This window comes from Canis aureus, chromosome 22 (genome assembly GCF_053574225.1).
Source record: "Canis aureus isolate CA01 chromosome 22, VMU_Caureus_v.1.0, whole genome shotgun sequence".
NCBI lineage: Eukaryota > Metazoa > Chordata > Mammalia > Carnivora > Canidae > Canis > Canis aureus.
In genome coordinates, this window is record NC_135632.1 from 30,846,231 (window position 1) to 30,872,520 (window position 26,290).

A 26,290-nucleotide genomic window follows, 5' to 3' on the forward strand; every position below is an offset into this window, starting at 1 on the left:
CCTAAGGTCAAATTCCTCCTGAATGCAAAGACTAATTAATACCAGAGTGTCACAGCTCCTCACTTTTGCTTCAAGGCAGGACAACTCTGAAGCTCTATTTTTGCTCTGGACCTCCCCTTAAGATCTAGGATAGACTGAGCCCTCTGTTGTAACTGCATCACAGTTCAATATTTCTCTTTGCCCAATCCCACATGGTCTCACTCATAGAAGATGTTCTCCAATAAAGTCTAAGTCTGCTTCCAGTACTTGAAAGCAGGGTGTAACTAACTATTCATGACTCTATGTGAAATGTTGAGTTGCTTTATTCTAAAATAGATATTTGCCACTATATCCGTAGCACTGATATTGAGGTACAAAATTGAAGCTACCTCTTACAAATTATCTGTAACTAACATTTCTATTTTTAAAATTTGGTTAAGTCCTGAAATATTTCCTTGCACTAGTCTGTACATGCTCAGCAGCAAGAATAATATTTGCAAAATCAAAATCAGGAAATAAAACATATTTCATTTGTAAAGCAGATTAAAGTATTCTCCTTGAGAAAACAGCTATTTCATTTATTCATTTTTTAATAGAAACTATGGCATTTAGGATATAAATATATGTTTATTATTTTCTTTATTATAAAATTACCTTACCAATAATAAACATCAAAACACATAATTAATTTGTAGGCATTTCTATATGTTAAAAAGAGTAGCCATGTTGCTATTGTTTTCCAACAGTGTCACTTCACTCATTGGAATGTTACACTTCTGTAAGTATTGGTATTCTTAATTTGAAGAAAGCATTTTGAAGCCTCCATGACAGGAGACTGGAAAAAAAAAAATGTAAGTTTATACTTTTTATGTTTGAAACCCTGCCTACATATGCCTAGTACCACCCCTTCATAGACTATGTGATTTTAACAGGCACAGGTTTAACAAATTAAATTTAACAAATTATTCTGATTTCAGAGCAGTTACAAATTTCTAATATACCATGAAAGTCAACAAATAAAAAAAATCATTTAGTACAGAATGTTAGACACTAAGATATTAAATAATTTAATAGAGTAAATAAGATACTCATTAAAGCTTACAAAATTTCTCTGTCCCTTTTTATGTTTATTTCTGCTAGTCTATATTTAGAATTTAGAATGGAACTATAGAGCAAATATTAAATATTACTTTGGTCTATTCACAAGACAGCTGTACATTCACAAAAGTACAGGAGTAACTTATTTGTTAATAGAGTATTTGCTAATAAAGATTATGTAACAGAATAAGATACATTCACTCTAAAAGTTTGCGTTTTGAAAATCAAATTAAAATATAAATTTGGAAATATTTGTTTTAATAATTCATACAGAAAAATAGGAATTCTAAGCCAGTGGTTGCCACTTGAGACTTACCTTATTAGAGATACTGTATCTACAGTGCCTCACAAAATGCCTGGCCAATTCACGCTCAATAAGTGAGGCATGTATTTTTTAATGAACTTAATAAATTGCAAAGGAGCTGTTAAAGTTCCTGAAGACACAAATTGGGGTTCTCTGAAAGTAGTCAATCAAGGCAATTTTAAAAGCATGTTCATATTGTTCACTTTATTTTAACTCCTGCAGAAAGAGAGTCTTCACAAAGAAGACGCTTTGTAAATCAATATGTTGAAATATTCCTCGAGGGTAGAACAGTGTTCTTTCTGTAATATGACACTTTTAACCTTGAACTTCTGCACTGGATCCATTCAGGGTTTATCAAACAGTCACAGATGTCCTGTCTGACAGCCTGCCGGCTTAACCTACTACTTAATCCTTCATTTCTCCGAATAACAAAACCAAAGTTGGAAATAATCAAGGGTTGCAGCTGTTTAATATTCAAAAGAGTGTATGCTTTAGAACTGAGAATCATATGTATATGTATATATATCAAATATATCATAGTTATATATACATGTATAAATATGTACATATAAATATAACATATATAATAATAATACAGTATATATATTAAAAATATTTGTTAAGTCTACATTTATAAAAAGCAGCAGAAATTCCCAATTTCCTGATTGGATAAATAATTTCTATGGTATCTCTTTCCTTAACCATTAGGTTTTTTTAAAATATTTTATTTATTTATTCATGATAGACATAGAGAGGCAGAAAGGAGGGAGAAACAGGCTCCATTCAGGAAGCCCGACGTGGGGCTCGATCCCGGGACTCCAGTATCACGCCGTGGGCTAAAGGCAGGCGTATAGGCTAGGTGTATAGGCGTATAGGCGTTTAGCCCAGGGCGTGGGCTAAAGGCAGGCGCCAAACCGCTGAGCCACCCAGGGAACCCCAACCGTTAGTTTTTTTTGTTTGTTTGTTGTTTGTGTTTTTTTTTTTTTTTTTTTTTTTTTTTTTTTATGATAGTCACACACACAGAGAGAGAGAGAGAGAGGCAGAGACATAGGCAGAGGGAGAAGCAGGCTCCATGCACCGGGAGCCCGACGTGGGATTCGATCCCGGGTCTCCAGAATCGCGCCCTGGGCCAAAGGCAGGCGCCAAACCGCTGCGCCACCCAGGGATCCCAACCGTTAGTTTTATACACACACACACACACACACACACACACACATATACACACATATAAATTCAACTATATATTTTTATTAAATATATACATATTTATTTATGTATTAAATATGTATATAATTATATACCTGCTTATCGATATGTATAATATATATGTTTCAATAGTGAGCTATAATTAAACTAGTAAACCACTAGAATATTCATACCTAAGAAGAAAATATCCAGAGCATTTTAAGTAGTATCAAGTCCTAAGTAGTTATTTGTGAAGCAACTACTTTGATACACATGAAACATTATTCACATCCATTTCTAACTATTTCAGTTAGAATTTGGTCTATGCGATAGCAGACATAAAAAATTTAGATCTGATACCACTCACACGTAGTAGAGAACAAATGATAAATTGGGGGCAGAGAGGTCAAACTTGATTTGACACAAAATACTGGCCATAGAGTGCTGTAGTCAGTGAGATCAACCAGCCAGGGTGGGTGGGAGTGAGTGTAGAGAATATAGCTAAATTTTATAAATCTACTGAGTAACTGCACGGATTAAGTCGGCTATCCCTAAATTCCTTTATTTTATTTTATTTTATTTTATTTTATTTTATTTTATTTTATTTTATTTATTTTATTTTATTTTATTTTATTTTATTTTTTAAAAAGATTTATTTATTTTTTAAAGATTTTATTTATTTATTAGAGACAGAGAGAGAGAGAGGCAGAGACACAGGCAGAGGGAGAAGCAGGCTCCATGCAGGGAGCCCAATGTAGGACTGGATCCCAGGTCTCCAGGATCAGGCCCTGGGCTGAAGGTGGCGCTAAACCACTGAGGAGCCACCTGGGCTGCCCCCTAAAATCCTTTAGGATGCACAACAAACTGATGGTTACCAGGGGGAAGTTGGGTGGGGGATGGGTGAAATAGGTGAAGGGGATTAAGGAGGGAACTTGTGATGAGCACTGGATTTAAGTACTGAATCAATAAATTGCACACTTGAAACGAAAGTACACTGTTTGTTAACAAACTGGACTTTAAAGAAAAACTTGAAAAATATACATAAAATTAAAAAATACTAAAATGTACAATTCTGCCATATATCTACAATAATAATTTACAAACTCAAAAGCCAAAGCTCTAGGAAGCAAAATATCTTACCTAAAATCACGCAGGTAAGAAATGGCATTTGTTGTGAATCCAAGTGACCTTAAGAATTTTCAAAGCACTGATGCAAATAGCTTTTAAATTAAAACAACCACAAAAACCAACCAAACACCAATAAAAGGAACACTCGACAAAGTCAGTTTTGCCATATATAGCAAGCAGCTCCTTTGCAGTCAGACATAATGTACTAAAATGAGAAATCTAGAAATTTTTATTACTGCTCAAAAAGAAAAAAAAACAAACACACATTCCTTGTAAAGGCTATGATAAAGGAATATTCAGTATTTATCACAGATATTTATCTACCGTGGGAACATCCTGGCACTGCCCTATATTTAAGCAAGAATCCAGAAAGACATGCATATTGTATCAAACATGTTTCAAAAGCCCTCAAGTTTGCATTCGTTGACATCTACTTGCCAAATCAGAAAAACAAATATGTGTTTGTTGTATTCCCTTGCATGACTGCCTCTCACATGCTCAAGGTTGATGGCTGGGTACTTCAACGTTGTGATGATTTTTCAACTTTCTGGCTAGAAACCTTATTTACCATATTTCCTTAAGCCCAAGGATCCAAACTCCAATTCAGTTCTGATCTTTGTTTAAATATTGCTCCCAACTGAATGATAAAACTAGAAACTTATTTTGAAATAAAAATCTGAATTTACTGTGACTTGGTCACCATTTTTCTTTTATTACTTTCATGTCCTCCCTGTTTCAGATTGTTGGCTTACCTACTAGGTTTTGGAAAGGTGACCCAGGGCTTTCTCCCTCTGCATGAGGGTCCTTATTGGCCTAAAGTGACTTGCCCTTGGTAGGTCAATTCTAACATGAAAGCAAGATCTAATCCACAAGGCAAGGGGCAGCACTAAGCCACACAGGAGGGTGGCTGCTGTCTCACATTCTGTTCCTGACCACAGAGAGGGATGAGGTGAGAATAGGAGTATGAGTCAGGGCAACTGGAGCATCACTGTAGAAACACTGATTCAGAAACATTAGCCTAAGTCAATGGTCAGGCCTCCATCTTGAACCATGAAAGAAAACACATGTGAGCAAGCCATGTTTTCCCCTATCCAAATTCTGTATTTTTTCATCTTAAGTCATGGTATTTTAGCATTTCAGTAAATCACCTCAAAACTCATTTTGGAAGGAACCTAAGAAGAGCTAGCTAACATTGTTTTCTCTGTCACTGTCAGTGAATGCCATAACCAAAACTAAAAAAAAAAAAAAAAAAAAAAAGCTATTATTTATTATCTAGAACTTGCCAATATTCTGAGTCAAGTCTTCACTAGAAGAGAAATAGAATCTCTCATTTATTTAACTGTCATGACAATTTCTGGTGCTGGGAAACACTGGAGAACATTCTGTTAGCACTGCCAGAGTAAGGTTTTACACTTTTACCTCTGTACTTCAGCATTCTCTGTCAAAGGGTACAAAACTCAGGATAAGTACCCCCTCACAAGAAGTCAAAAGATTTTGCCTGAAAAATTTCTCTCAACTCAGTACCAGTGATATAAAACATAAAAATGTACAATTTTCCTCCAGATGAATTTCCCAAGATTTAATTTCACAAAATAAATTACAAGTAGTAATAAAAATGCTCTAATACCAAGCTGTCCAACATGATAGTCATTAGCCATGTGTGGCTCCTTTAAATTAAAAATTAGTAAAATTAAAAATTCCATTTCCTCAGTCACACTAGCCACATATAAATGCTCAATAGCTACATGTGGCTAGAGGCTATCATGTTGTATGCAGCAGTTAAAAAACATTTCTATTATCACAGAAGGTTCTATTGGCCATTACAACTCCAGTGCAAAGCCACCATTTTTGAGTGTTAAGTAATTTACAGATAAGGTGCCTGATATAGTCTGTTTCAGAATGCATTGCTAATAAGAGAGAAAGTCTTACTTTCTCCTGGTTTCTTCTCCTCCTGAGATTAAGGAAGAGAGTCTTCCAAGAGCCAAATGAGGCCAATGTCAGAAGGCAGACACTATTGGAATCATATGAGAAAGGATTACTTGTCCACTGCTGGAGAAGACAATGGCCAATATGAATCTTCATCTGTGTCATCAATGATGATAATACTCAATGTGAAACCTAATTTAAAAAATGTGTAATGCTGAAATCAATATTAATGAATAATGAGTGCTTTGAATAAAAATGATACCACATTTCAAACCAAGGATGCAAGAAGGGCCAGTCCTAGGGCAAATGAATGTTTATTAATATCGGATACTCTCTGAGAGTGCTATCACCAAGCTTTTATTTCATGAAACAAAGTGTGTCACAATGCAGTCTCACTAATAGTCAAGTGTTTAAATCGAGCTAATGTAGGCAGTTAAACCTGCCTAACTACATCTGTCTCTTAGGGTAATTTTACTCATAATATCTAGGCTTTAGTCACCTTGCTCTAAAGAGAAAAAAAAAAACAAAAAACAAAATACCACACTGAAGTCTTGTTACTTGGCATTGTTTTTCCATGACCTGTGCCTTTGAACTGGGACTTACCTGCATGAACTTTGCTATGCCAACAGAGCATGCAGTTCCTCCATAGCCTGATAAATACCTTATCCCATTTTTTTCCCCACATGATATCACTGTGGCGCATTCTTTGCTTCATCTCCAAGCCCTTGCCAATCTGTGTAGGTACTAAATGTGATCCAAGGTATTAATGAAACACCTCCTGAGTTTAAATGGTTTAGTGTAATTCTCCCAGTATCCTTCAAATGAGCTAAATCAAATCAGAATTACACAACACCTTCATTATCTTAAGTAGTATTTTTATTATGTAAATGGAAGCTATTAGTTGACAAGAAGAGCAAGTCTAAGAGAAGAAGACAAGTTTTAGACCTGATGAGTCAGAGGTATAAATGGAAAAGTAGCCATTGGATAAGAGAGTCCACTGCTTAGAAGCCAGTTCTGGGCAGATTCCACTCTGAGCAAACATTGGAGAGTCATCAGAGAAGAAATCTAGACATGAGAAAGATTTCCTTGGAAAAATGTAGAAAAGGCCTGGGCCTCCGCCTGAGCATTGATGATCCTTAGCCCAGTGAGAAAGACCCAGAAGGACTGGAAAGAGCAAGATGACCCAGAAGGACTGGAAAGAGCAAGATGGGAGGAAGGAGAATGTGCCTGCCCTGAGGCAAACTAACCAGCAACTTCCTAGAGGAAGAGAACAGAAACAGGGGTTAACCTATCAGAGTATATTAGTGTGTATTGCTAAAAGGCGAGGAACACTTTATCACATATTTTTAGTCCAATTTAGTCCAATAATGAGTCCAATTAAGATTCCATTGTTGATTTTTTTTCTTTAAAAAGAACTAACTACATGGTCCAAATATAAAATGCTCTAATCTGTTTATAACATAATTTTATTAGCATTTTTTTTTCTCAACGTAAGTTTCTTAACCATGGATTTCATTTTGAGGTGTGAATTTACTCTATCTTTTAAACAACTCCCCTTTCTTCTCCATCAGCCTAAAAGCAATTACATTTCAACTTCTGCACAAAGGGAAGTGTGCTGAGAACTCTACGTAGTGTATCTCCTTTGTACTTTCATAGCCTTTTGAATTTAAAAAATAAAATTAAAAAAGGAATGATGAGGTTAAAGACAATTGCTCAAGGTCACACCATTAGTAAAGTGTAGAGCCAAAATTCGACACCAAACATTCTGCTTCCGGAGTCTAAGCCATTATAGCTACATTTTATTCAAATATTGCCATTTTGTTGACGATGTGTAATAAAGAACAACAAATTCTATAAACAAAAGGCTGATTTCAAGTAAACTTTGCCAAAGCAAATCAAATGAATATATACTGAGCGGGACTCATTTTTTAAGGCAATGGAATATTCAGGAAGCAATTTCAGTTTCTTGCTCCACTGGTGCTTATAATCCAGTGTATTGCATATTATGCATATATTGAATCTACCAGATACCATTACACAATAGACTGAATGTTCATGCCCTCCTCCCCAAATTAGTATGTTGAAATCCAGCCCCCACTGTGATGGCATTTGGAAGTGGGGCCTTTGGAAGCTGTTTAGGTCATGAGGGTTGGAGCCCTCAAGAACGGGATTAGTGCCTTTATAGAAGTGGCCCCAGAAAGATTCCCCGACTTCCACAAGTGTGGCTAAAGTCTATGAACCAGAAGCTAGGACTTACCAGATACCAAATCTTCCTGTGCCTTGATCTTGGATTTACCAACCTCCTGAACTGTGAGAAATGAATGTCTGTTAATTATAAGCCACCCAGTCTATGGTATTCTATTAGAGTAGCCCAAATTAACTAAGCAGATACATTCATCCAAAGAGACAATTTTTTCTGTTTGAATTCAGTTCTGTTTATTTCTGTTATTGATTTAGTTTTCCCTTTCAATGAATCTACACAGTTCAGAAGAGCAAAGTAGAAGTTAAACTTACATCCATCAATATTAATTCTCTTGAACTTAAAACTAATATGTGCTACAGCATTCACTTGATTGTGAATGTTTTCATTCAATGTTTCACTGTGATTTTTTTCCCCACATTTCAATTGAATCTTCTTTCATAATAGTCATGACACAAAATTCCTAGGAAATGCAACTGGAGTTAGCAGTGGGTAACATTTAGAAATAACCATGGAAGAGACTATGTCACTATCACCATCGCCAAATTAAAATAAAATATATCAAAAAGAGTGGCAATCACATTTTTGCCATCTTAAGGGGCCTACACTTAGCACATTCCATTTGTAGCGTCTATTAGCTTCTGAGGTGTAGGAAATGTAAGTTCTGTTTTCCAGTACTTTGGTGAACATTCTTACAAATCCTATAATAGCAAAAAAAAAAAAAAAAAAAAAAATTCAGATTTCAGTTTCCTCAAGAACATTCCCTGTGGAGCTGACATGTGCTCTGTTTAGTCTCGGCCTCAATGTGATTGTTTCTTCTGGCAGGTTTTGCTTAAAACAAACCTAACTTTATATTTTCTTTTAATTCTGAAACATTTGGTCCTTGGAAGTGTTGTAAAATCAGTTACTAATGGAATTGTAGTAATTATGGTGTTCTGAAAATGACTGGCTTTAAAATGGAAGAGAAATAAAATGTCTATAAGTGATTGCAAGTGAGAAGATACACAAGCCATATTTTATTTTTCTAAGAAGTCCTGTCATTGTGAGCACTTATTATATTTTAAGTTCTGTGCTAGATGGCTTTTTATATACATTATTTATGTAAACAACGAAAATATCCTTGTTCTTATCATACAGGTGAAGAAACAGAGGCTTAGTGAGATCCATTTACTGAAGATAAACTGCCTTGTTAAGTGGTAGAGCCAAGAAGAATTAGAAATCAGAGATATCTGATTCAAAGCCCATATTCTTTGATCATATTACACCCTTCTTCCTCTCAAATACCTAATAAATTGTGGGAATCACATGAAAGAGGTTTTTGTTTTTAAAAGGACACAAAGAGAGGCAGAAGAGACATAGGCAGAGGAGAAGCTGCCTGTGGGGAGCCCGATGCAGGACTTGATCCCAGAACCACAGGATCACCACCTGAGTCAAAGGTAGACACTCAACCACTGAGCCACCCCGGTGCCCACAAAGAGGTATTGATGGAAACAGAAACTGCCTTGGAGTAAGGATCTAAGTTTTCATATTCACATAGCTAGGAGAGAGCAGAGACAGGATTTACAAATCCAGGAGAGAAAAAAAACAGAATTTGCTTATAGCCTCAGGGAAGAGAAAGTCATCATATCAAGGTTATGGAGCCATTACCAAACATAACATATAAATGAAAAGGGACATCTATATTATGATAAAATAAAAGACCTCATAAAATAATACAGTTAAATATGAGGATTAAAGTGAAACTAAAATAAAAGGGGAGCAAATAATCAGTGGGAGCTGTCACTGCTGGGAGCCACATTGGTAGAGAGTGCTGGCAGTACAGGGTCAGTCTGAGAGAGGCAGTCTGCAGTGGCCCTGAGCTCAGAGAACACCAGGCACTGACCGAAAGTCCAAGACCAGAGACTAAGGTAAATAAGAGAACAGAAGTTTTTTGTTTTTTTTTTCTTTGCTTGCCATAATCACTTTCTTGCCCTCCTGTGAATTGCAACCTCAATTATATAGTTCTTTGCTTGCTGTGAGGTACATATACATCCTGATTTGTGCTACTAAAACCCATTGATCTGACTCAACTCAGACCAAACCAGACCTAACTGACTAATGTAGGGCATCACAGAAATGGTCTCTGATTTTTCTTTGACTACAAATTTCCTAAAAGCTCATTTTCTTATTAGGAGTATTAGAATTTGAGTATCCAGATATCACTGGCCTAAATAAATTTTGAAGAGAAATATTTAATTTAGCAATGAGGATAAAATGTCCCAGTAACTAAATTGCACTCTGCTGGTGTGTGTGGTGGACTATCTGCACCGAATTATTCAATTTCAAATAATAATAATAAACATTAAAATAATAATAATAACCACTCACAATTTTTGAGCTCTTTATATATACATAGGATTTTAATTTTCACAGCCTGAATAATTTAATTTTTGTAGTAGTGAAATGGAGGCTGTATGAAATTAAGTACTTTGTAGCAGCCAATTCAAAGTAGGAAGGCAACCACTAATTCGCTGGGCTCAGTATTCCTGCTCTTGGTAAAAATCCTATTCTATCCATTGTCCCCATAAGCCAAGGATACAAATCCCTATCACTACTTCCCTTTCTAGTACTCAGGACATAGTTACCAATCAATCATATATCTAGTTGACCTCAGAATCCTTCCAACACAACATACTAGTATCTAATCCAGTTGACCAAAGTTTGCTATCCCCAATATAATACTCAAAATGACCTAAACCTGATGACATCAGGACATCTTAGACTCAACTCTCAGAGTTAAAGACCATGTTAGAAGACACATAGAAATGCTTTATAAACATAAGAAGATGCAAAGTAGAATCATCCCCATGATTGGTGTTCTTATATCAAGCTATTTGGCCAACTGTTCTGCCTTCCGCAGGTTAGAATCTGGTTAGAGGAATAAGAGTGGCATGTGACTTTTTTGCCAAAGCTTGCCCAGGTTATGAGGACAACAGTAAGTCTCCTCAGTAAGTAGGAGACTTCCACTCCTCAGCTTTCTGCAACAGTGACTGTAGACATAGTATGTTTAGTGATACCCCCTCCGGACTCAGATGTGATTGAACGGCTTGAAAATATACAGCTTCCTCATAGCTATTCTTCCTCATTGATCTGTCTCTGAGAGTGGAAGCCTGTGGATTGACCTGATCAATGTAAACTGAGAAAGGTCTGTGGAAAACAAAAGAACTACTAACCCTAAAAGGAAACTGGAGAAGGGGTTCTGATCACAGACACAGAGCTGTAGTTAGTCCTTTTAAATTCATGGGTCTGTTTGCCTTAAATTGTAAAGATTATTTTGTGCTTTTGAAAGGACATTAATCCCAAAGGAAGAACAAAACAGAATGAGTCAAATTGCTTTGAGCAGGAATGCCTGCTGAGAGAGGAGAGAAATTCTGCAAGAAGCGTCTCTTGTGAAATTGGCACTGCATTTTCCTGAATGATTCTGATCTGTCCCGCATATCATTTTCAAAAGTCATTATGCCTTCCAAGCGCTAACTATCCGTCTCCCATGTTATCAATGTCATTATGACCTTTTCTTGCCTATTCATACCACTGAGTGGCTTCATCATATAAGTAAGATAAGGAAAATACTTGTTTAATATTTTCACATTTATGTCATTTGTTTAACTCCTCCCTGCCCTTCAAGGTTTAGCTGAAATGCCATTTCTCCTCCCCCCTGTCCATTTAACGCCAAAATCAATTTTCTCCTTTGCAAACTTCCACAGAATATTTTAAGTGGTGATGAGAACAGGCTTTGTCATCAGAAACCTGAATCCAAATTCCAACATTTTCATGTCCTAAGGCAATTAGCAGCTATGTAGTTTCTTCTCCTATAGATTAAGAAAATAACACCTAAATCACAGGATTTAAGGATTACATGGAGAAATATTTAACAGTGTAAACACTAGATTATAGTAACTCTTCTTACTGATATTTTCATGATTTTATTTAAATGATAGGAAATAGGGGGATCCCTGGGTGGCGCAGCGGTTTGGCGCCTGCCTTTGGCCCAGGGCGCGATCCTGGAGACCTGGGATCGAATCCCACATCGGGCTCCCAGTGCATGGAGCCTGCTTCTCCCTCTGCCTGTGTCTCTGCCTCTCTCTCTCTCTCTGTGTGACTATCATAAAAAAATAAATAAATAAATAAATAAATAAATAAATAAATAAATAAATAATAGGAAATAAACCGATACAATATTTTATGAAATTTTATTTCATTAAAGTTATTGTTTAAATAATTAATCATTATGTTGGGTCTTACTTTTTTGTTTGCTAGTACAATTATCTGGCTATGGCTTAAAAAGCTTTGGAAGGGAAGTGTTCATGTCTGTTTTACCTTAATTTTTTCCCATGATGCCTAATGAAGTGCTTCAAAGTTTATGGGCACTTAAGTGTTCTTGAGTGAATGAATAAGTGAATGGATAAATAAGACATTGTTTCTCTGAAAACTAATCCAAAGAGAGTAAATGGAAATGGTGAACTATATTTAATTTCATTAATCTCTGTGGTTCATTCCTACTAAGAACATGAACTATTAAATAATGTTTGTTTTCAATGGATGAGCATTGTGGTGGTAGGCACAGGAAACAAGATTAAAAAAAGAGACAGAAATAAATTAAAAAGGAAGGAAGGGAGGAAGGAAGGAACGGGAGAGGGTATACAAAACAGTAATCTGGGGAATGATCATCATCAAATCAGATATGCAAATGACCCACCTGACCTAAATAGAGCTATTACTGAAACAACCTGGAAACAACATGGAAACTACCCAGAAAGATGTCCTATATGGAAACATCCACTCTTCCAAGATCTCATGGTGATCCACAGAAGTATTTCTATCTTTTAAACTGGAAAGTAATTAAGCATATGACATTATCTGACAAAGTATTACATGAGACAGAGACCAGCTCTGTGTCTAAAATAGTCAACTCAGAATCTAGCATGGAAATATTTACTATTATTTTTGGTCAGTGGAAAAATGGACACATGCTGATTCACAGTCATCCCTTCTTAGCTTCATTTTCAATTATTTGCCTGCTCTGTCACCTCTTCTCTCTTACCACCCCTCACTATCCTATCCTCTCAGATTTACTTCTTGGCACGTTCATTCTCTCTCACAAACATTCATCAAATATTTATTGGTTGCCCACTGTTGTGAATGTACTGGGTAAGTTTTAATAAAAGTAAATATGATCCCAAGCCCTTTAAATAAAGATAAAATGAAAGCAATAGCAAGGGAATGAGCACATTCTTTTTTCCATCCCTATTCTCTTCAGCAACCCCTTTGGAATAATAGTTTTCTCTTATTTAATAAAATATTTCTCTGAACCATCAAGTAAACAAGTAAAATTTGTTAATATTAGCATTTATTAACAAAAGCAAACCAGCTTCTCACTGGACATTGGTTGGCCTTACTTTGGTCTTTGCTCCATATTTTCCTATAGTTTGAAGCCCACTTTTTTTTTTTTCCAGCAAAGAGCCATGTGTGATGTTTAATTAACAGTATCAAATATGACCGGCACTTTTTTTTTTTTTTAAACAAAATGTCATATGTTTGGTATTTATATGGACTGGAATCAAGGCCACTTAATTTTATGAGTAGCTTTCTTGTCCATTTGCTACATTTTCACCAACTATTCCAGGCAAACAGTTTTAGATGGCATATTGGCACTGGGGAAATCTTGATAATAATTGTTTATGGCAGTCTTGCTTGTAGCTGAAGAATTCAATTAGTCTAGCCAAAATTTTAGTTGGCTCTTTTTGTCAAATACCCCTAGCCAAATCATGAGTGCTATATAATTCCTTTCTTTTCTATTCTTTTTTTTTTTTTCTTTTCTATTCTTATACACAAACACACAATCTTCTATTTCTTATTCCCCACAGACAGCCATGTTGTATGCTCACTCTGTCTTTAATGGCCACTACCACAAAGCCAGTAGATGTTTTGGAGAGTCTGTATTTTCATTTTTAATGTTGTCTTCCATTTTCAATTGTCCTTGGCTACATTTTCATTTAGCTAGCCTAGGTAGGATCTCAACTGACTGATAAATTCCAACTATTGATACAAGCATAGTAGACCTGTTTGCAAAAACTCAGACTTACCCATCACAGTTCAGAGTATTATATACTGTTACAAAAATATCTTAAGTCCTTCCCTGATAACATAAGAACATGGTGAGTTAAATCTTCTTTGAAACATGTTTATTTTTATTTTTAAAAATTCGTATGTTCAGAGATCCTATGTGAATATGGTCTCTGAATAAAACCCTACATTTTTGACACATGGGATGTAAATTTGATTGATTGGAGCAAATTATATTATTCATTATGTTTCTGGAAAGGCAAAGGCAGTACAATTGGTAAACTAAAAGTGATTATTTCAGTAATGAGATATTTCAAATGAGCAGGCTTTAATCTGCTAAAGGAAATAGCAGGGCGTACCTCGAGAGGCAAGCTTAGGAAAACCAGCTGTCCCTCAAAGATATCCATAATACCAAAAGCACAAATGTATATCACAGATAAAGTAGGGTAGAAGAGACACCAAAAGGGACAGAAAAACAGCTCTGTGTATATTTGCAATCCATACAAAAAAAAACAAAAAACAAAAACATGTATTCTGGAAGAAACCAGACAAAGAATGATAAAAGAAATACAAAAAGTTGTAACAAAACAACCAAAAAAAATTTTGCATATATTTTTAGTGTCACAAATCAGAAGATACCAATATGAAGGATCATACTTAATATGACTAAAGGAAAGAGAAAATAGAGATTTCATTGATTTACTGATTCACAGAATGGGCAGAAATGAAAAAAAAAAAACAGGTAAATTATTGTTGGGCACCTAGAGTATATTGAACGCATTGGCTGGCCAACTAAACACATCACATGCCAGTGAAAAGCATCCAGTACACCATATGTCTGACATCAATGAGTCAGACTTCAGAACATAAGAATTAATCATATTAAGCCTGATTGTTGGACTGATTTTGGAGAGAGAAGGGTGTAAAGTAAGCATACAGGCCACATTTAGTGAAGTTCAAACAAAGGTAAGTTCGGAAGAAACACGATTACATAGAAGTCTTCACAAAATAAAAAGCTAAAATCTAGACTATTGGAAGGTTCATTTGTTTGTTGTTCTATTTCATTTTAATGTTGAAACCAGAAGGATTGGGTAAGTATGCTCATGGTTAATAGCTTATGAGAGAGGTACACACCCTGGCAAATATCCAAAATACAGAAAAGATATGATTCAAGGGAAGGCAGATAGAGAAAGAAAAGGAATTGGGAGAAGCTAGTTATTGGCAATGTTTGCCTGCAGGTAAGAGACTCAGTGTGACTTAACAGCCTTTGACTATTTGAAAAGTAATATAGGAAGGATGGTGAACAGATGTTCTCCATTTTCACTTAAGACAGAAAAAGCAGACAGAGGACTGAAAGTGCAGAGGAAGGATAAAAAAAAAGTTATTTTAGTTGCAACCATGTCTGGAGGAAATGGCACACTTTCAGTCCTTCCAATAGGAATGACTGTCAAGGGTTAAAACTTTATAGGAAAATGAGCTTCTAAATCTCCTCTGCAATGTTGTAGGATTCATCTGGGAAGACATAAAAAATCAGAACAAGTTTGAATAGGATGGGACTTAACCAATCAAATAATCTACTCCCTGAGTAGGGGTAGGCAAACATTTCTTTTTTTGGAAATTGCCAAATAATAAATATTTTAAGCTTTGTGAGCCATATGATCTGTACTGTAATTCCATCATTGTAGTGTGATGGCAGCCACAGACAAGACTTAAACCAACGGACATGACTACGATCTAATAAAATTTTATTTACTAAAACAGTCATCAAGCCAGATTTAGTTCTCTGGCACTAGCTGTAAGTTTCCTGGTCTAAAATGTTGATTCTCAAACTTTGTGAGCATCAGAAGTACCTGGAGGATTTGTTAAAACACAAATGCTTGAGGTCAACCTCTACTTAGAGGTTCTGAGTCCTGAGCAAGGCCTGCTAATTTGCATGTTTTACTAATTGACAGACAATGCTGATCTTTTGATCTAGGGACCATACACTAAGAACCCTGCAGCCAGAAAATGGAACTGACAAGCCAAGGTCCAGGCGAGGGTGTGTGTGTGCATGTGTGTGTGTGTGTGTGTGTGTGTGTGTGTGTTGAGCAAAATACTAAGATGGATTTTCTGCTTCCCAGTGTACACACTGTGCACAATCCCCAAGAATGTGAATTTGCTGGGTATTACTCCTGTGATTATGTTATTCTAAGTGACATGACCTCAAAATCCGGAGATTATCAGAGTGGGCCTAAGCTAATCATATGTGACCTTTAAAAGCAAAGAACATCCTCCTGCTGGTCAAAGAAGCACCAAAAGCATTCAATGGTGCTGTTGCTGGCTTGCAGATGAAGGCCACATGGTTAAGGAGCTCAGAACAGCTGCAGACTCACAGGAGCAAGGAAACAAAGACCTCAGTCCTACAACCATAGGAACTGAATTCTGCCAACAAGAATGAACTTAGAAACAGATTTTTATTTTTTCCCCAAAGTCTCCAACCAAAATCTTGATTTTAGCCTTATGATGCTCTGAGCAGAGAACACAGCCACACCAGTGCTCAACTCCTGACCAAAAGAACTGAGAACTAATAAAGGAGTATGATTTTAAGCCTCCAAATTCCTGGTAAACTTATTCCACAGTATTAGGAAATCAAACACTGTGTAAAGTGTATACCCCAACTTAGACCTAAACCTCCCACATTGAACCAGTTATAAATCTACCTCTAGACATCATTATCAACCCCAACAAAAACCAGACATGCTCTGCTCCACCCTTTGCCCCTTTTACACACATACTCCCCAAAGCACTGTGTTTGGGAAGCATCTCTCTTTGAATTAAAACATTCTCCAATTGTTCAGTCCTCTCTTCTGGTCAGGGGCTAAAAGAAACTTAGGTAATAAATAGCTTATTTTTTTGGCAAGCTTAGCCATGCTAAACTTAAAAACAGTTAATTGTTTTTTATCTTTTCAAAGAGATTTATATTCTTTAGCATCTAATTTGAGCCAATCCTGACTATTTTAATGACAAAACCCCTTTAAGAATTTTTGATAAACCCAAATTCATAAGAAGTTCAAAAATACCCTCAACAGTTAAGTATTATAAAAATCATATTAATTTAAAAACATTACATTTTCTGACATTTAAAAAGTCTCTGACATGGCATATCCATAGTTTGATTTTTCTAATGTTCTTATAAAGGTCATGTTTATGGTATAATAAGCACACATTTGCAAGGGTTATTAATCAGAGCAAAGCTAGGTTGCAAACAGATTTCCAAAGAATTTCCCATTTTTATTCTGAACATATTAGCTACTTAAGAATGTCATATTTTTCAAGAGCCTACTTGGAAAAAAAAACTAATGATTAATTTTGTTCAAAGGGATGTCTTCATTTTAAATGAAGCAGGAGTGTAGCTTAGGAAAATAAATGACAGGGATGTATTCTGCTAGTTCAGCAAACTTGTATGGCAATTTGGAAAATTCTAATTTTTAAGCTAATGCTTTAGAGCTGGTACATTGCTAGTTAGCAAGGAAACCGATAAGGTCTATGAGCTTCATAAAGAATCCAGTGGGTATTGACAATAGTTTTTTCTAATGTGTACGTGAAGGAAGGAACATATCCTATTAATGCTAAGAAATACTGCAAAATTCTGGTCCATATAGGTATTAAACTTTATTTTCTCAATCAATTACCTTCCCATTTTGTCTTAGCAAGAGAGATATTGGATTCCTTCTTGCCAAATGTAAGAAAAGAATAGATTTCTTTGGTTTTAATATTTAAGAAATGTCAAGAAGAGTGTCCCTGAGGATTTTTTGGCTACTAGCTATTTGGAAACATCACTTGCCTTGGGGACAAGAATTCAACCTACCCTTGAAATACAAGTACACTTTCAAAATATTTAAGTATAACAAAAGAGGGGATCCCTGTGTGGCTCTGTGGTTGAGTGCCTACCTTTGGCTCAAGGTGTGATCCTGGGGTCCTGGGATGGAGTCCCACGTCAGGCTCCCTGCATGGAGCCCACTTCTCCCTCTGCCTATGTCTCTGCCTCTCTCTCTCTCTCTCTATCTCTATCTCTATCTCTATCTCTATCTCTCTGTTTGTGTGTGTGTGTCTCCCATGAATAAATAAAATCTTTTAGAAAAAAGTGTAACAAAAGAAAAAAACACACACAACCTGGCTCAGCCTAATGGTTCATAAAAGAAAGCACAAATGGTAGAATTTTAAGCATTTGATTTTCAAATTTCTGTACCTCTCTTCAATCTTTCCATATGAGTTTCTCTAACCTTGTGTGTAACGAACTTTATAAACCAGACATGCTGGCACATGCAATTTCGCTCCAACAAGAGGAAGTATCGGTCCAAAGAGCTGTTTCACCTGGTGGGTGTTTAAACCAAACACTCCAGTTAGATTTCAAGGGCTCTAAAGAGCACAGCTTATAAAAAGACCAAGTACAAACCCATTAGAAATTGATGAAATTAGTAATTGGCATTGCCAAACTACTAATAGCATGGGATTTCTAGAGAACCTTTCTTGTATGGAACAACACATCTGCCTATCTTAATTTAGAAAATGAAGTGCTAGAAGTACAAATGATCGGCCACCCTGAGGTTTTGGCCAAGGGACCAGCAAAGCAATAAACCAACTGTGATAGCAAGATAGGTGAATTCCCTAGGCAATAATTCCTCAACTGAGACAATCAGAGCAGGGAGGATGGGTCAACAAGAAAAAGAGAAAGAACAATGGTGAAAACTAGCAGGCAAGACCTTTGGCTGTCACAGATGTCCAGCTTGGGTTTCCCACACGAATAAGTGATAAAGGCAAATTGAAACATTCTAACCTTTCATGTGACCCACATTAGAATAAAGATAAATAATATAGACAAACATAAACAATATAGACAAATAATTAAAGATGAAGAATATAGACACTGTATTTCCACAGAAAGACAAAGAAAATTTTAAAATGAACTTTTTTTAAAGCATCAAGCAATTTAGTAGTTGCAAATACAATAGCGTGAAGAAACGTGTATTCAATTTATAACAGTTCTCTTCATTATTGTAACATAACACAAACTAAATTATTATTGTGTTTGGATTTTAAGGTTGCTATTATTATTATTGGCAAGTACAGATTATACATTGGAATACAGAGATTTAAATATTATGCTTTGAAATCATGTATGGTCTCCAACCACATAATTAAAAAAATAACAATGAGAAGCTGTAAAGCATCAGTGTATAGAGTAACATTAACCAATTGCAATATAATGTGAGTCACAGACATGAGTCACATACATAATTTTACATTTCCTAGTAGCCACATGAAAAAAGTAAAATGGAACAGGTGAAATGAATACAATAATGTTTTATTTAATTCAATTCACATAGAAAAGCATTTCAACATATAAGCAATGTAAAAAAATGGGTTATTTTATACTCCTTTTCTGTACTAAGTTTTCATTTAAAAAAGTATAGATCTTATACATCTAGCATACCTCAATTCAGACTAGCCAATTAAAGTCTGCAACAGCCACCTGTGGCTACTGACTACTGTATTTGGCAGCACAGGGAGAGAAGTTACAAAATCAGACTTTAGAGTCAGAATATAAATTTAAAACTTATCTCCCCAGCTAACTGATGTGACCCATCTATTAGTAGAACTAATATTTCTTAACTTAATTTCCTTTCTCTGTAAAATGGAAAAAAAACAATAGTCCCTACCATTAAATGTTGTTCTGTTGATTAAATGAGATAATCCACACTTACGAAACATTTAATACTTTTTAGTTTTAATAGACTATTTTAATATGACATTGGAACTACTTATAGTCCTAAGATGTGAGAGCCGCAAAAATACATTTTGTCAATTAAAGTGGGGTTCTGCCTTTAATGATTTGGTCACCTCTATGGCAAACTAAAAATAGATATTAATAGATACTTTCCTGATCCTTCCATCATGAAGAGGAACCTATTCTCACCCTGTGAGTTATCACTGATCTTGTAATCTGATTTTCCAATGGAATATGCAGAAGGAATGCCATGTGCATTCTAGAATCTAGGTCTCATGAGGTTTCAGAGTCTTGCCATTGTCATCCAGTAAGGCCTCCTGGAGAGCAGTAGGAAAGGAAGCCAGTCTAGCCTAATGGAGGATGGGAGGCCATAAAAAGGAGAACCAGATTTCATAGCCGACAGCTAGCATCAACCTCCAGAAAGGTAAATGAGGTCGTCTTGGATCTTAGAGCCCCAGAGACTCTTGAGATAAATGTTGCTATAGGAATAAGCTAGACTAAATAAGCAGAAGTACCCAAATCCAACATACCAGGAGAAATACTGTACTTTTGCTGTTTTAAGTCAGTTAGTTTGGGAGTTAGTAGCAAGTGGTAAGTACAAAACTATTAACCCAAAACCTATTATGTTTTCTGAGTAAAGCAAAAAGTACTTCTAAATTCACAGGGAATAAACAAAAAAGGAAACACAATGGTTCATCAATGATAATCATGTACTGTATTGATCTGTGCCATTTGGGAAATAGCTGAATGGCTTCATGAAGCTTTATGTTCATTATAGAAAAGTTAGACAACATAAATAAGCAAAGAATAGAAAAAAATTTAAATCATTATAAACTCACTACCAAAAGTCACCTCTGTTACTTTTGGTGCCTCAACTATTTTGCTGCCTTTTATTTTTTTAAGATTTATTTATTTATATGTGTGGAGGGGAGGGGGCAGAGGGAGAGCGAGCTTCAAGCAGACTCTCCTGAGCTGGAGCCCGACCTGGAGCTTCACCTAATGACCCTAAGATTATGACCTGAGCCAAAAATTAAGGGTCGGCCACATAACTGACTAAACTGCCTAGATGCCCCAATTTTGCTCCTTTTTAAAATATATATATATATATATATATATATATATATATATAGGCAAACACATTAGTTTACAAAAACAGAATCATTTGAAACTGCCTTTATTCTTTTGAAAATAATTGGACTTTTTAGTAAATATATTACTAAAACATCATTTTAAATTTTGAAAAGTACTTTACTTTAGGGTATACCATAACTTATTTAACCAATGCCCCATCACTGGGCAATTATGATATGTCCAGCTTTTCCTATTATAAATATAGCTGACAGAATAATTTTACAATCATAAATAAGTTATTTCAAATGAAACAAAATAAGAAGGCAATCAATAAATGAAGGGAGGATAAGGCATACCATGAAACACATCATTATATCATTATTCATTAGTTATGTCTATATTATAAAACTAAAAAAAACAAGTCTTTATCACAGCTAGATATTAACATTCTTTTCAAGTCTCAGCAGCTTTAAATGTGTTTATCAATGCTTCTATTTCCAAAGTATATGGATAAACTGTTTAAGCCGTTTTTAAATAATAAACTTTTTAAAATCTATGAATTATGCTATAACTATTGTCATCTGATGAAATTTGAATATTCAATTAGTATTCTAATATTGTTAATAACTCCAGAAATAAAACATGAAAACCAAATGCCAAGCCATATAATTTTTAAAATGACAAAGAGAAATTTCTCAGTTCCCACACAACAGCTTTTTACCATACCATATGTTTAAAAGATCAATTAAGAGCACACCAGGATATCTGAAAACAGCATGTGTATACTATGAAATTATTATAATGTGCTTGTGTTCCCAACAACATACTTCAATACATATATAGAGAGATGCCCTTTGCAAAGAAGACTATTATCTAGTTAAATAAGCTAAGAAAAATAATCTCTGTGACAATGAAAGGGAAGTTGGAGATAACAAACCTTACACACTGCCATGGCTAAGGCTGTATAATGTCAACATCCAGGGATTTTTGTGATGTCCAAATATTTAGAATCATCTGGCCTTCCCTACTTTCTTTTCCTGAAGCACAAAGATACTACCACAATTAAAAACTGAACAACTGAATCTCAGAACAGTTATACCACGCTGAATGTGTTCTAATATAATACTATATAAAAAGAAGATGCCAGAAAGAGAATTTTGCAGTTTATCCAGTGATGTCCAGAGGAGAGCAACACTAAATTTAATTAACCACTAGTATTCAATCACTGGAGATGTGTGTTCTATTGTAGGGTTGCATAAACCCTCTGACCTTGCAATGTCTAAATGAACTGTCACTCAAAATGATCAACTTTCCTTTACTCCCATGTTCACCGAGCAACCTGCAGATTGCTTGGGCCTTTTCAGCCACCTGGAAAGGGTAGATTTGAAAAGTGGCTTTAAATATATAGTCACTGGAAATTCAGCATATTCAACTGTATATTAGTAATTAGACATTTAGGTTTAGATTTCACACGCCTTTTGTTCATACATGTCAGTCTTTGAGAACTGGCTTGCTTCTTGTAATAGCATCAGATTATGGGGAGGATAGTCAGGTAGTAGCCTGGGCATCAATCTAATCAGAAGCCCTAAAACATTGAGTCTCAAGATTTATCAGAATCATCAAGATGGCTTAAAACAACACAGATTTCTGCGTCCCAACACCTGAGAATTCGCATTTCTAAGAACTTCACAGGTGATGCTGACTATAATGACTTGAGGGTCTTACACTGAGAGTCACTGCCCTAAAATACCCTTGGATTACATTGGGAATGTTATGGCAGTTTACACTGGTTTCTAAACATGACTCTTCACAGACCTAGTGAAATGTAAGTGCTTTTGTGCCTACCAAAGTGGATAGTGCCCTTGAGTGATATCTCAGACCTAGCTCCTTAGGAAACAGAGCCTGAAGCAAGAACTAAGTATTAATGCTATATTGAGGAGGTATGTGGCCCAGGCAGTGAGAGTAAGGGAATGGGATACGAGGCAGGGAAGACTGGCAAGAAACACAAGGTGAGGGCACCTGGGTGGCTCAATGGTTGAGCATCTCCCTTTGACTTGGGTTATGATCCTAGGGTCCTGGGATCAGGTCTCACATAGGGCTCCCTACAGGAAGCCCGTTTCTCTCTCTACCTATGTCTCTGCCTCTCTGTGTGTCTCTCATGAATAAATGAATAAAATCTTAAAAAAAAAAGAAAGAAAGAAACACAAGGCAATGCATGGCCACTGCTTCAGAAGAAGCTGTGAAGGGACCCAGCCAACTCTGCTGGACCATATCTGACGTCTCCAGACGGACTGTGCAGAGAAACTGTATTGTGGAGCAGCCAATGAGAGAGAGGGGAAGGAGAGGAAATTTGGCTACCTTCCTTCTTCTTTTCTCCAAATTTTCCTAAGTGTGCCCCATAGGAAGCCAACCCCCTGCTCTTCCAGGTTGCATCATCTGACCTCTTTGGAACAATGACACATTCCACTTTTCAAGAGGTGTGGCATTTCATTGAAGTCTGGAAGTATCAGGAGAAGCCAGAGATCCAGAGCTTAACTCTATCTAAAGTAGCCAGTTAGCCACATCCCAAAAGGAAGGCTTGACCCTCCTAGACTAGCTACTGGACAACGCTAGATGGCTTTGAGAGTCTGTTCCTTGACATTGGTAGTGGGTGACATAGCGCAAGAAGCTGAAAGTCTAGAGAATGGAGGTACTGAGACTTTCCAGGAAAGCTCATAAAATCTGTCTAATCCCATCAGAAATTAAAAGTCTTACCTCATTTTCACCCACTTATTTCCAACAAATAGGGATAGCATTCTCCCCATCCAACTTTGAAATGACAGATCTTGTCATTTCATACCAATTCTGAGATCAACAAGCTCATGATTGCCTGAAAATGCTACACAGTATCAGCTAAAATTTTAAGACTGAATAATGCATGCCTTGGTGCTGCTAAGGAAAAGGAGATTATCTTCATTATTTTAAAAATCTAAATGTGAAAGTCTTTAATATATCTACCAAAAAGTTGGCTGGGTCAAAATTGCAAAAAAAAATTAAAATAAAAATAAAAACAAAAAGGAAAAAAAAAAGCATTGTTGTTATTCTAAGTGGAAAACATTTGCCAACAAGAAAGAGAACTAAATCTATTTTCAATGAGACTTTACATCCGTCCTAATGAGTGTGATCCACTAAACATTATGAGTGATGAAAAGACTGAGAATTGGGATCCCTGGGTGGTGCAGCGGTTTAGCGCCTGCTTTTGGCCCAGGGCGTGATCCTGGAGACCCGGGATCGAATCCCACATCAGGCTCCTGGTGCATGGAGCCTGCTTCTCCCTCTGCCTATGTCTCTGCCTCTCTCTCTCTCTCTCTCTCTGTGTGACTATCATAAATAAATAAAATTAAAAAAAAAAAAGACTGAGAATTAAATATACTAATTATAAAGTACATGTAAAAAAATCCTTTATGCTAGACACAAAATTTGTATGTAATTTTTATATATATAAAATTTTTATTTCTTTAGGAAAAATATCTTTTTTTAATATCACTAAATATATATTTTTTTAATTTTTGTTTTTACTTTAAGTAATCTCTATACCCAATGCGAGGCTAGAACCCACAACCCTGAGATCAAGAGTCTCAAGTTCTACTGACTGAGTCAGCCAGGCACTCCTCATAATTTTAATACAAAATAAATATATATGGATAAACATTTACGTCCATGTAACACAAATCCAAAGAATATTGATTTGAAAGGGCACTAAGCCACTAAACCACCTAGGATGCATATATAACTCAGTTTAGCCTTGTTTAGGGGTTCTTAAGTGTACCTGAGCTTATAGACCCTGCCACACCAGGGTTGGAAACTATGTGAAGCCCTCATTGGATGGTAAACTGGACAACCTAGCAGAAATCTCATGCTTATCCCTCACCGTGCTTATGTTCTTAACTCTACACTCTCCTGATGATCATCTTCAGACCCCCAGGTCATTTTCTGATGTTCTTTGAAAACTTCAGCATATGGGACAGAGTACTCCTTCTTCATCTTCTTTCGTGCACAACATCTATATTGAAAATCCACCCTACCCCCTAATGTTAGATAGACTTTTTTCTGTGCCCTACTCCAATGGTTCTCAGTGTGGTTTTCAAGCCAGGCAGCAGCAGCATCAAATAAGTACTTGTTAGAAATCCAGACTCACTGGCTCCACCCCAGACCTACTGCATCAGAAATTCTGGGTGTTAGACCAAGCAAAGCATGTTTTGAAGAACCTCGGGTACTTCTAATACACCTGAAGCTCGAAACCACCTACTTGCCTCAGCCTAAGCATTTACTCGATCAGTATCTGGAACCACTCTACCAAAATCTCAAACTCAGGCTGACCTCTGATCACAATCCACGTTTACTAGATGTTCCCTTTCTTACAACCTCTTGGCTTTGCTTCCAGGTTTCCTCTCAGTCTCTCAACCCCTCCTGCTTCTTTTCTTTCCTCTCCAGCCTGGGCCACATGGTCAACCAATTAAATTGTATTCTCATGAGTACTCTCAATTTCCTCAACTCTTTAACTCTTGACCACAGCTGTCTTGCCAATGCCATACCCTAAATCAATCCAACTGACTGTTCTCTCTGGGTTGTTTCTGTATTGCCAAGTACTGCTAGAGAAAATGACATAGCCATGCTCACTTGGCTCCACTACAAATTTATTATATTCAACCTTGGTTGGTTCCTCTATGCTACTTGGCAATTATTTTTATTCTTCCCCAGTCTCTTTCCTTTCCCACCCACAACAGCTGTTCCACAACTTTGTAACTCCCCAAGTCCCCAACCTCACCTTCAACCTTCACACTCCTTCACCCAGAGAAGAGTCACCAGGCAGGAGCTCCTTATACATTCTTACCCTCTAACTAAAAATGGACTTAAATATTTATGCCCATCCTTTCCTCCCTTCCTTCCTCTAAGCTGTCTTGACCTCCTTTCCTAGATCACCTTCACCCATCTCCCTTTTCTCCTATCCTATATTGGCCAAGATCCTGATGCCTACCTATTGAACATGCTGATTATCACTGCTGTGAAACTGTGTTATCTGTATGCACTGCCTATCTAAATTCTCACAACACTTAACTTTATCATGGTAAAATATATATTATATAAACACTCACTATTTTAACTATCTTTAAAAATATGGTTCAGTGGCATTGAGTGCATTCATACTGCTGTGCAACCATCTCCACTATCCATCTCCAGAACTTTTTTATGATCCCAAACTGAAACTCTGTACTTATTAAAGAGTAACTCCCCATTGCCCTCCTCTCCTCATCCATAGCAACCGTTGTTCTACTTTCTGTCTCTATTAATTCAACTATACTAGGTATCTCACAGAAGTAAAATCATATAATATTTGAACTTTTATGTCCAGCTTATTTCACTTAGCATAAAGTTTTCAAGGTTCATCCATATTGTAGCAAGTATCAGAATTTCATTCCTTCTGAAGACTGAATAATAATCCATTGTATATGTAGACCACACTTTGTTTATCCATTCATCCATCAATGAA

The 26,290-nt window shown here is 36.2% G+C and overlaps 2 protein-coding genes across 45 annotated transcripts in view; one reads left to right on the forward strand and one right to left on the reverse strand.

Moving 5' to 3' along the window:
* The window catches only part of ZNF385D (zinc finger protein 385D), an 892,499-nt gene that overhangs the window by 218,791 nt on the left and 647,418 nt on the right, over positions 1 to 26,290 (reverse strand). Inside the window, exon 1 of one of the 5 annotated variants that reach the window (XM_077865370.1) lies at positions 19,842 to 19,933. The exons of the other annotated variants lie outside the window; for them this stretch is intronic. Coding sequence (XP_077721496.1) covers positions 19,842 to 19,858 — 17 coding nt within the window. The 5' untranslated portion in view covers positions 19,859 to 19,933. Of the gene's footprint in view, positions 1 to 19,841; positions 19,934 to 26,290 lie in introns of those variants that run through there. 5 annotated transcript variants of the gene reach the window in all.
* The window catches only part of LOC144293979 (uncharacterized), an 84,324-nt gene continuing 78,006 nt past the window's right edge, over positions 19,973 to 26,290 (forward strand). For all 40 annotated transcript variants that reach the window (XR_013361341.1, XR_013361340.1, XR_013361343.1 and 37 more), the window contains exon 1: positions 19,973 to 20,113. The gene's annotated coding sequence lies outside the window, so the exon portion shown is untranslated. The remainder of the gene's footprint in view (positions 20,114 to 26,290) is intronic.